General features: G+C 38.0%; 1 protein-coding gene across 1 annotated transcript; it reads right to left on the bottom strand.

Annotated features, from left to right (window-relative positions):
• Positions 1-2: 2 nt before the first annotated feature.
• On the bottom strand, positions 3-10367 carry LOC106921430 (FERM domain-containing protein 5-like). The gene is made up of 2 exons (XM_088006272.1): positions 9650-10367; positions 3-6929 (listed from the first exon to the last, which is right to left on the bottom strand). Exons 1-2 carry the CDS (start codon positions 9870-9872, stop codon positions 6343-6345), a joined length of 810 nt encoding a protein of 269 aa, XP_087862398.1. The 5' UTR covers positions 9873-10367; the 3' UTR covers positions 3-6342.
• Between the last annotated feature and the right edge of the window lie 1980 nt (positions 10368-12347).

Raw genomic sequence — 12347 nt, 5'->3', positions numbered from 1 at the left:
ACTTTTTTTTTTGTTTTTGTTTTTCTTTATTTCAAGTTTGAATAGTTTCCTTTAATGGCACCAGATACAGGGACTATTGGGGAGAAACAATATTTTATACTGACTTGTACAGGAGCTTGCCTACAGTACAAACATGGGTTTGGAATGGATCAGACGAAACAAGAACTGGATTTGGCACATGGATTTTTAGAAGATTTACATGTTTTAAATATTTAACATAATTTAATTTAACATAATCTCCAATCGAAGGAAAAAAAAACAAGGCAAACCACAAATCGCACCACCAGACACGTTAACGCACATATTCTGACATGTATGCGCCGTAGTGTGGGGGATTTCTACCCGGAGTAACGGAGGCGGAAAGCAGAGCTGGATTTAAAGTCATGGCAAGTTTCATTATTTGTGATGTGCAACATGACTTGCCAGGATTAAATATGAAAATTAGGTTAACAATTAAGTTGATTTATTCTGCACACTATTTATACAGTATGCAGAATAAATCAACTTAATTGCTAATTTTCTTAATTGTAAAGAAAATCAGTTGAACCTCTTACGTGCCTGAGATGGTGTAAGGAAAAAAACAACTAAAAATCTCATTTTTCAGCAGTTAAAGTGAAATGAGTACTTAATCTTTCAGTGTAAAATAAAATGAAATAAAACACTTCAAGTACTGATGACCCTATTTTCTTTATAAATTACAGACAAGAAAATATATTGATCATAGTTGCACATCTGACCAAACCTACACTCATCTCCCGTTAAAGAGAATAAAAGCAAATGAAAAAAAATTACATGTAAACATGAAATAGAACATACATGTTGAACGCAAAACCAAGATGGGATCTGAGCGTCCCCCAAGATTATGTTTAGCATTTTTAGAAACTGTTGTCCTTTTTCTTCTCACCATAAAAATAGAGAAAGATGCAGAGATCTGTTGCTGAAAGCAACTCTGTTCCTTCATTTCAGCCACTTTGGTTACTGTAAGATGCAGGCACAAGGAGCAACAGTCAATAAAACAGAAATAGACAGCAGAACAAACATCAACTCAAGAAGTGTTAGAAAATGTTATCTTGCTCAATACAGCTGTAACTTTGCAGGTCACTGTCGGAGTAAACCCAGCAGCAGTTTTGTATGTGCTTATTTCAAGAAAGTGACATGAGTGAGATATGAAACATTATTCAACTCTTTATTTCTGTGCATCTCACCGTTTGCTCCTAGAGCTGGTTTATTGCTCCTAGAATAATGCTGCCTTAAAAAAAAAAAGAATGTTGCATGTTTGGAGACCACTAAAGCTACATAATGCTGATAGATGTCCAGAAAATACCTGCACATACTTCAAAGAAATGTTTCATAACAACAATATGGCTGGGTGAAGAAGCATGGAATTCCAAAAGTGCCACTAGGTAATGCATAAAAGTTGATCTAATAAATATTTATATATTTAACAATGATAAATATAAAAATAAATGATTGAGATAGTTAATTCAAATATTATGTTCTATTCCAAATTTATAATTAAGTATTAAATCAATTTTCTGAACAACATTGGTTTCTGACCAATTAAAAATGACAGCAGTGTCAGTTCTGATCTTTGACAGAGTAAAGTTGACAGAACATCTAAATAACTCTAAAATTAAATGTGCTTTTATTAATAATTTTAAAAAATAAGTGGCAAATTTAAACACTTATTGATGTCATAGATTATGACATCAATAAGTTTTGAATTTGAAAATGAGTGACATTTAAAAATATATATTTATTTATGTAATAGTGACATTTCTGGAATTCCATGAGGGAGTAATAAACAGCATATAATTGTACACATAAAAAACCTACTTTTTCTAATATTCTGTAATGTGTGCTTTATCTGTACTTCATAATTATACTGAAATAATAATAATAATAAAAAAGTTCCCAGTTGAAGTGGAGGACAGGTTGCCTTCTAGTGTAGCTCTGTTGGTTTGATATAAAATGTTTGCTGCAACAGTGATTTCCACTGACTGAGAAAGATACTGAGCTACAGGAGTGGATCCAGCCACAATGCCAGAGAGCATGCTACTCCCCCATCAGGACTACAACCGCACCAGGGACTGATGGGCTCGTATTACACCAGAGCAGACAGAAAACTAGCACCGCCAGGCCTTCAGAGGAGCAGCTGCAGGAAGGTTAAAAAAGGAGAACCCTGTCCAGCCATTACACACACAGTAACAAAGTGCTTTCTATTGCCCAACTGTTTCAGATCATCCATTTGTACTATTTTCCCTTCGGTCGTGGCTAATCTGCTTCAGTTTCTCCACCTACCACTATCAACTTGAATCTTGTTTTTGTTCTCACACACAATTACAAAACAAAAAGCCAGAATTTAGCCACCATCCAGCAGCCATTGTGGTTATTGCTCCCTGAAGCTGACATGCAGGAGAGTCAACAGCTTGATTTAAATACAAAGAATCTCTAATCTGTTTATCTTTTCGTAATAACCAACAAAATAAAATGCTTAAACTGCAGCAGACAAACTTGGCAATATTTGTGAAAGTAAATGGCAATACAATACATCAATAAACAAATCACGTCAATTCCAGTTTATCCAATGTATTGTCATAGAAATATAAGTAAATTAGATAATTAATAAATCAAGTGTTTTCTATTTATTGGTCTGTTGATGCAGTGAATCAGGCTTAGAGCTGTGCACCGTCTCCATATATTGGCAACCATGGTAAAGATGTGTAACAAACCTTAAAATAATTCACTTTTTCATTGTTCTACCATAATCTCAGTGAAATACGAAGAAAACAACTTGTATCTTTAATATGATTTCATTTGTAATGTCAGAAAAAAACACCCTTATTAGCATTCAGTCCTTACAAACAAAGATAATCAGAGCATTTTTACTACATAATTCATTTTAATTGGTAATCCAAGACTACGTATTTATCTGGTGACAAATAGCCTTACTTCTTTTAACCACTGGACACAATTAGAAGAACAGTAAGATGTTGGAGAACTGCAGTAGAGAAGCATCATGGAGTAACCAAGTCTGAAATGTGAGACAGAGGAAGAGCATGTGGAAGTATCTCATCACCGTTAAGTTAGGTGGAGAATCTGTGTGCGCTCCGGTTCTTTTTATTTTCTGAGTATTTTAAAGAGGTTATGGTGCCATGTACTCTCATCATATTCCATTTGAAAGGAAAACAGACTCATATGATCCAATACTCAGTGTTAACTGTGATAGAGGATCTGTGATGCTGTGGGTTTATTTAATCTTCAAGATAGCTTGAGATTTATTGTGTCATCAACTCTTTGAAATGCCAGGAGCCTTTTACATAAAAAATGATGATGATTTCTAATAGACAGCTGGAAATGGGTTCATTTTGGGGCCTTTCATCAGAAACATGATCCAAAACATACCAAAGAAAAAAAGACGTGGTTCAGAAAACATCAAATCGACCTTTTTCTTTGACCATTTTAGTCATAAATATTACATAAAACCAAAGGGGCGAGTTGAGAAAAGTGCATAAAAGAAACCTCAGAGTCTGGATGAGAAGTCCCTCTATGTATGCTCAAACCTTGTGAAATGAAGGCTAATAGGTGTCCGACTGGTAAAAGGTTTTACAGCGGGGATTTAAAAAAAAAAATGCATTTTTGGCCCCACTGAATAAATTAAGACAGATTAAAACTTGTACCTTAAAAGAAATTACGAGTGAACTTGTGTTACTATCATGAAAGTATTTTCCATTTTAAGACTTTTTAAACATCTTTACCAAAAAAATAACAGGAAGTATTGAAGGAGCCATATCTCTTCTTTCACATAAAACAACTTCTGATAAAGTTACAACAGATAAAATCATATTTTTCAACGATCGGCACCACTAAATGATATTTGAAGTTAATCTGTAATAACTAAACGTACACTGCAGACTTTAGACTGACTATTGGTAGTGAAGGGAGATGTGATAACTGGTGAGTGAATCTTGATAAAAAGTCCCGTTCAACATCCCTCCCTCCCCCCCAACTCCTTCCACGTCTCCAGCACGTCTGACCTCACTTGAAACGCAGTACTAAAAAAGGTATAATTTAATCTTCAATAACAAAATAACATTTCAGTTCTGGTAAAATATACATGGAAAAAAACCTGTCAATATAGGAAACAAACTATTTTGTACAAAAATGTACATCATTGCTCTTATTCTAACAGTTATAATAACATAGTATAATACACAAACTGAAGGGCAAGGCTGAAACCAAAATAGATCAAGCTCTTCATAAAAAAAGTAACTGAAATTCATTGAATTTCAATTTGATGAAAACAAAAAAAAATAAAATAAAAAGCAAATAAATGAGCACATTCAAAGTACTTAATTGATAAAAATCACATCAGCATTGCACATCTAGCTAGAACACCATCTACTAGAGCCAGTGAATCTTTGCTCATCGCGAGGATTTGTCTGAACTGCATCAGACGCTATCGAGCCACATGACACTACAGCTTCAGTTCACTGGATTCTTAGAAAATAATTGAAAAAACTACTTTCATATCCATCAGCTGATCTCGTATAGCACTGTATATGGATGTTCAACAAGACCTAAGCGATCCCCCCCAAAAGTCCAGTCATAAATATGTTTTCAAAAAAAGGCATTTGGTAATCACCCTGTCTGTTTTCCATTTCAACATCTCTTTCTTTTCTCCCTTTTCAAACTATTCCTCTCAGTCTTTTATAAAAGAGGTTAACCGACTCTTTGTCTTCTTATAATAGTGAATGGATATAAAAAGACCTCGACTCCATCACAGCAGTTGGCCTCTCAACTCACTTGCGTCTCTTGAAGATGAATCAACTTCCTGGATTAACATTCATTACCTCCCACTTTTTCTCTTCATTACATACAGTGGCTCTCAAATATCTACACACCCCTGATAAAAAGGCAGATTTTTTTTTGATACATCATGTTACATTATGTGATATTGCTCTGGATCATTTAACAGAAAACATAAATCTGCTAGGGGAAAATCTAGAAACAAATAATGTGCCATACTTGATTGCAGAAGTGTGTATAAACTGAAACTAATACCTTACAGAAGCATCTTTTGATTCAGTTTCACCATCCAGCCTCATCAGCATACCACATCATGACTTGGTAATATTGGATTACTCCCCCATTCTGAAGACAAATCTTGTTCATAACCCGTTTCAGGAGGACCAAAAGACTTCGTAAGCTGTTGTTTAAATCAAAACTTTACTTTTTCTTTAGTGAAGCCATTCATGTGTTGATATGGATGCGTGTTGGGATGCTGGACTTTTCATTTTCCTTAACACCTGAAGGTGTTTAGAACCACTTTCTTTCTGTGAAGAAAAGTAACCCCAGATCATAATGCTGCTGCTACCACGTTTTGCTGTGAGGTAGGATGTTCTTTTTAAAACTGCAGTCATTTTTGTTTTTTGGGAAAATGCCTTCCTTTGCCACCTTATTTACAAATCCAGAGATATAAAAATTTTACTACACTGTTGAGCACAGGTAATGCTTTGCAGATTTTCTACAGCCTATTCAGTTTTGCTGTCAGCCTCTTGGCAGCCTCCCAAAAATAATTACCATCATAGCATTCAATAGTTTCTGAGAAATGTCTGCATTTTTGTGTACCACAGACCGAGTACTGAAACTGAGACAAAAGCTACTTCAATAAAGCATTAGTTTAATGCTGGGTGAACAACTTCATCTATTTCTAACATATTTGCTTATTTATTTGTTGAGGAAAAATGTAATATGTCACATTAAAGATGGAAAAAGTCTTGAAATTACTTGTCACGATCCAAAGTTTTTTTTAAAACATAAAAAACTTGCAACTGGGGTATTTAGCCTTTCACAGCCCACTGTATGCTTCTCAGAAATAAATAACCATCTGCAATGCTAATCCACACCAAGAACAAAAAAATAAATAAAATAAAATCAACATATTCCATTCCACAGAAACATAAATTTTAGTTTCATCAGTTACTTATTTTCATAATTTATTTTTTTTGTGTGTGTTTTTTTGTAAAAAATAAAGTTCCTGAAATGACTTAAAAACGCTAAAAATAAAATAAATGTCTTCAGGCTTTGCTAAGCAAAAAAAAAACAAACAAACAAACATGGTAGTAGGAGAGAGGGGGGTGCAACTAAGGAGTATAGGTGGTGGGAGAAAGATCCTGGTTTAGTGTTAGAAGGAGAGGTCCGAGTTGTTTTGTTTTTTTTCTGCAGGAGGAAGATGAGAAGCTGGGTTCTTGGTTCAGATCAAGTTGTCCTTCAACACTCCAGACTCCTAGCCGTCTTCTCACAAACCTGAACGGGCTTTGTGATGCTACAACCGCACCCTCAGTTGTCAATGAGCAACCCGCCCACCCAGCGGAGCTTGCAGGCGAACCACCGCCTGAGCGGACAAAAGTACTCGTAATGGAACTGTTTGAACTCGGGGGTTTGACGGATGTCGCTTAAAAATGCGATGTCAAGGTCTGACTCGGTGAGGATGATAAGGAGGAGGAGCAAGACAAAAAGGAGTCCAATGGTGACGAGAAGCAAGCGGAGGACGCTTAAGACGAACTTATTCACCTGTTCCACCTCACTCAGGGCTGAGTCCTCCCCTGCTCCTTCCTGTGCAGCTCTACCGTCCGCCCCGAAATCGCCCCCATCCCCTCGCATCGGGGTGCCCGCCTCCGACTCCTTTTCCTCCTCGATGCTGCAGGGCGCGCCGTTTATTTGGCGTGAGACGGACATGTCTGTGCTGTGTTCAGCCACCGGGGTGGGAAGGACGCTGTCTGAGGGACTGTAGGCCTCGTCCGAGATGACTGCCATCCCCTCGCTGGCATCTGTAGCGTGGCTGCGGGACCGTGGTAGGAAAGACTCTCCATGGGACACCGAACGCACCGGTGTAGAGTGGGCACTGTCACGCAAAGACTCCAGACCTGGGGGAGTGGGTAAAAAGACAAAAAGTGAAAAAAAAAAAACTACATTAGGTTGGAAAGGTTGGCTTGTAAGACTAAAATATCTATGTAAAATGTTCGCACATTCCTCAATCAATCGACCAAGTCCAAGAATTGCCTCTGTTGTCTGGATAATATGGTTATAAACAAATATGCAATCAATTTAACTATTTAGTCACATGTTGAGCCAGTTTAAGCTGACAAATATAGCGTCAAAACATGGTTCACCAAGGTTAAGCAGGGACAGCTTATAAAATACTATTTCTAACTTCTAACTTTCTAACTTCTCATCTCACCATCCAAACCATCATCCAGCAATAGACAGGGCAAGAGGAGCAGTAATAAGAGAAGCATCAAAGAGGCCTGTGGTAACTATTGGGAAGCTGCAGAGTCCCAAAGCTTCAGTGGGAGAATCTGCTATTAGGAGAATTATTAGCAGTGCACAAACTTGGCCTTTTTAGAATACTGGCAAAAAAAAACACACAAAAAAAACAGTTAAAGTCCAAACTGTAGTTTACTAGAAATTATAGGAGATGTATCAAACATGTGGAGAAAGGTGCTCTTGTCAAATGACTTCAACGTTTTTGGTCTGGTTGTACAACACCAAGATTTAGCATCACCTGAATACACCATTGATACATGGAGTCAGCAGCATCATGCTGTGGTGATGCTTTATTTGAGCAGGAACAGGAAAGCTTGTCAGAGTTGATGGGGGAATGAATGGCACTAAATACACTCTTAATACTTGAAGAAAACCTTTTAGAGCCTACAAGAGACTTTAGTGAATATTTGTCACCTACCAGGGCAACAACCAAAACTAATGCCAAGAGGTGGAATGCAGGGCTGAATTAATATAAATATAAATAAAATCATTTATATTTTTTTACTCTATAATTATGCACTATTTGGTGTTAGTTTATTGAAAATTTTTTAAAAAAGAAATTACATTGGAAATGCAGGCAGGACACAAGCAGAACCACATAGGGAAAGAAATAGAAGACAACAAAAAAGGAAAAGCATGGAAGTTACAAATGGACAAAAACATACATAAATATCAAGGAGGAGGTAAGTAGAGAGAGCATGGAAGGAAGCACGAGAGGAGAAACTGAAATACATTTTTAACACAGGAAAACACTGCAGTCAGAAAACTAAATGGAAATCACTGTAAATATGACAACAAGAAAAACACAAAATCCTAATTCAAGTCCAGCAGATAATCACAGAAATGATCTGTGTCAAGGGACATAAACACATTCACAAGCCACTGGACCAAATTCTATAATTACTTTACCCTGTCTTCCACAAACACACAACTATTAGTTTTTAGTTTAAACATACAATGTGATAAGCTTTTCCATTTATTTGGCAATTTAATTGCACCAAGGAAGTGACCGCGGGGGAGATTAAAGAATCAGCAAGCAAGGTTTGCATCCAATTTTTGCACCAGTCCCTCCAGAAGCAAATTACCCCCACAATATAATTTTCCCACGACCAAGGATACAGAACCTGCCAGGCATTTCAATGGTAGTGTTACCATCTGAATTTGAAGAATTCTCACTGGAGGTCTGCCATAGAGCAGAGACAGAGCAGAGACAGTCACACCCCGTGTCCGATAATGTTTTTCTTAGAGTCAAACCATCATTGAATGCAGTTTGTATTTCAGGGACTTTCCAGCTAGCATAACAAAATAATTCAACCTTGGCCAAGAAATACTGAACAGATTTGTTTCAGCAACAGAGCATCCGTAAGGTAAGATGTAAATTACAACGCTGCCTTGCCTTGAATTTTGAGCTTTCTCATTAATCCATGTTAAAGTTTGCTGAAATGCTTAAACAATTTAATGCACAGCCTCAAATAATTCCTGGAATCACAAGAATACTTCAATTATTAGAAATCCATTATGAAGTTTCCTTAGCCAATATGAACTGTTAGTACAAGTTACAAATTACCATTATATCAAAGGGGGGAACTATATTATTTGAATAAACTTCAACTCTGTTGACAACGTGTTGCACATTTCAAAATGCACAAATATAAAACTTCAGAAATATTTGTAATCATGATATTTTTAATATCCAGAAAAAGCCAGAATGATATTAAAATGTGCTTAAACATGATGAATTAGTTCTAGTTCTTTTGCTGGAACACATAATTTAGGGCAATCTGATTTTGAAAGTTTTTTGTGTCCCCCCTGTTGCTGAGCTTGGCTACAGCCAAGTCCCCTAAATCACACAACAAAGATTCACTAGCAGGGTTTAAAAAGTCAGACTGTAAATTGTCTACTCTGCTGCAAATGATGAAAGTACAGTGAAGGAGAGACGCTCTACAGTAAATCTGAGACATGGCAGAGTACTTTGCTGATGGTGTCACATTCTCACAAGGGTCAAAGCAGCAACATTACACCGTTACTGTAAAATGAGGGGGATAAAATTTAAGCATTTCATGAGAAAACAGGTCATAAAAATATAGTTTTAAACTCAGAACAGCAGAAAGGATTACATCTAAAATCCAAACCTCTGCTGACATTAACGATAGTCAACAAAAGTTTTCCTTTGAACCAACAGCTGAAACCAAACAACCAAGAAGCACAGGAAACTGCATGAAGTGTCTCTTTACCACCATAAATATGCAAAAAGCTAACAAGAAAACAAGTAAAAAAAAAAAAAAAAAGCTTCATTTGGAGCCCACTTTACCTGCAGGACCACTGGCCTGAGAACAGGGCAGCGGAGTACCCAGACGAGGACTGAGTCTGCTGGGCTCCTGCTGCCCCATCAGGGAAGGGTAGAGGGGCAGGACGCCGAGGGCCTTGCCCAGCATACGGGGCCCCAGGCTCAGCACGCGGACCTTCACGTCCCGGTAGCAGTGGTTGATCATACGCAGGTGAACGTTCACCCGAGTGGTGATGCGGATCAGACACTTCACCATGGCTGGAGCATGCAGGAGCCTGTTCTGTCTTTATGGTCCCCGCCCAAAGTCCAGGCTTCGGGTTAAAGGCTTTATTGCTTCTGACAGAGGGGGAAACGGTAGCTTTCTGTGAGCACTGCTATGATCAGCAGCACTAGCCTCCCAAGCTTGGCCCCACCCAGGCCAGTGACATACATGGAGCAGAAGACACTGGTTATTTTCAGCTGAGGTATTTATACCTCCCTAAGACATCTAGTCAGCACACAAGCGACGGTGGGAAAGTCTTGCTGCTCTGCTTAATATACACAACACACCTACTTCTGTCTTCCATCCATATTATTGCACACAGAGCACAAAGTTAAGAGTGTGACCGATTGGCTTTACCCCAAGGCCAATCGGTTCTGGAGCAGGAGGCCGCAAGTCACTTCAGATGGCAGTGTGTTGGCAGAACAGAAACACAAGCGTACACATATAACTTAAAGGCTCTGCTGATCTGAGTCAAAGTGACTGAGTGATGCTCACGCCTGCAGTCGCCTGTTCTGACACGAACTCAGCCAAATGGCTCCAGTTTCAGGCAGAACGTGAGAGAGTTTGAGATGATTAGCTGAAGACAGAGGAGGAGGAATTCTCTAAAAACAGGCCCAGAGGCTCTCTAATTCAGTTCGAGTTCAGAGTCAGAGACTTTGCGGACACATAAAATAAAGGATTGTGCCTTGCAAAAGCATTCGTCGGGCTTGAACTATTTCTGCAAGTTTGTCACGGTACAAACTCATAATTCAAGGTGTTCTGTTGGGATTTTAGGCGACGAATCAAAAATACCAAAACAAGTGAGTGCGATGGAAGGAAAACGATACACGGCTCCCGAAATTTTCAACAGATACCATCGCAGCTCTGGCTATACATTTGTGTTGTCCTGCTGGGTCTTTTGTAGCTTCAACAATTTCTTCCAGAAATGATGTATTTAGCTTCATCCATGCTCACATCAACTCTGACCAGCTGCTCTGATCCTGCTAAGGAAACACGCCCCCACAGCATGATGCCGTCACGACAAGGATTGTGTGCGGAGTTAGCTTTCCTCCACACACACCGTTTAGACTCTTATCGTGAAATAATCGATGTCTAATGACGTGGATTCTATTTTAGGACTTCAAGGTAAAGGACATTAAAGACATATGGACGATTTTCTTTCATAAGCATGTTGGGAAAAGTTTTGAAATTTCGGGTTGCAACTTGACAAAATAGGAAATGTTCAAATGTTAGGAATGTATGATTGGCTTGCTATTGAGAAACACATGGGGTAACTATTTCCTTACCCTCCATGATAGATATGTGCACAGCTCTCCGACGTGTACGGGGAACACTGCTGAGGCGAGGCCCATGGGTGATGGATGGACAACTTCTACTGGGCACAAGGCCAGCCCTGTTATTTAAAAAAAACAACCAACATAATACCGGTTTAAATATCAAAGAATTAAGCACAATGTAATCATTAGGAGGCAGTGCTGTAGAAATATTTACAACAACAACTAAGTATGTGAGGTCATTTTTACCCTACCTGTGTATTTCTGGAGGTTCACGTTTGATTCTGGCACTTTGCTCCATCACCTCTTTCGCTACTCTTCCACTGTTTTAAGATAAAGAAACCATACACATGGGAAGTTTTAAATACATTAAAACATAAACAGTCAAAGTACGTAAAAGTTATCACTGCAGTAAATGAGTACAGTACAATAGGATACATGCTGCTATATATATATATATATATATATATATATATATATATATATATATATATATATATATATATATATATATATATATGTATGTTAGCAGTTTCAAAGTGTGATCAGTTGCCCTTCATTTCCACCTCTACCTCCCCTCTCCTCTGAGGTGTCGCAACCATCCTCTGGGAAGAAGCAGCACAAAAGGTCGGGAAGTCACATCCTCCGGAAATAATTATATCCACCTCCAACTGTGTGTTTTTAGTTTCAATGTCCTCTCCTCCCTGTTATCACTCAGGCTGCCTTGCCGGGTAGTCTACCTGTAGCGGAAACGGCTGCCCTTGAAGAACAGGTTGCTGCTGGAGACGGTGCGAACCTGGCTGGACTTCTCAAGCCTGACCAAACGAAAGGAAAAAAAAAAAAAAAAGAAACAATCAAGTCAGTTAAATTTAAAGAAAGGATAGAAGAAAAAGAATCATTAAACAAACTACTAATATTTTCCTCCATGATTTGCTTGCCAGTAGCAATCTATGAGGAAATGCGTAAAAAAAGAAAAGAAAAGAAAACACAGTTCTTGGAACAGAAAACAGGATAACTAATATGTATTCGCATTGCAGAATACAGATAATACACACAGGTTTTTTTTTATTTTATTGACACTCGCAGGTTGGATAAGTATATTCGATCAGGAAGGTGGGAAAAGTTGTTTTTGTTTTATTTTTTATTTTTTTATTTTTTTTGCCAACAAAAAAATAAAAACTACTACTGCTAGACT

The sequence above is a fragment of the Poecilia mexicana genome, unplaced genomic scaffold (assembly GCF_051168715.1).
Source record: "Poecilia mexicana isolate PSO_F unplaced genomic scaffold, ASM5116871v1 scaffold_6, whole genome shotgun sequence".
Taxonomy (NCBI): Eukaryota; Metazoa; Chordata; class Actinopteri; order Cyprinodontiformes; family Poeciliidae; genus Poecilia; species Poecilia mexicana.
Note: the sequence above shows the minus strand (reverse complement) of the source record. Positions and strands in the feature narration are given on the sequence as shown.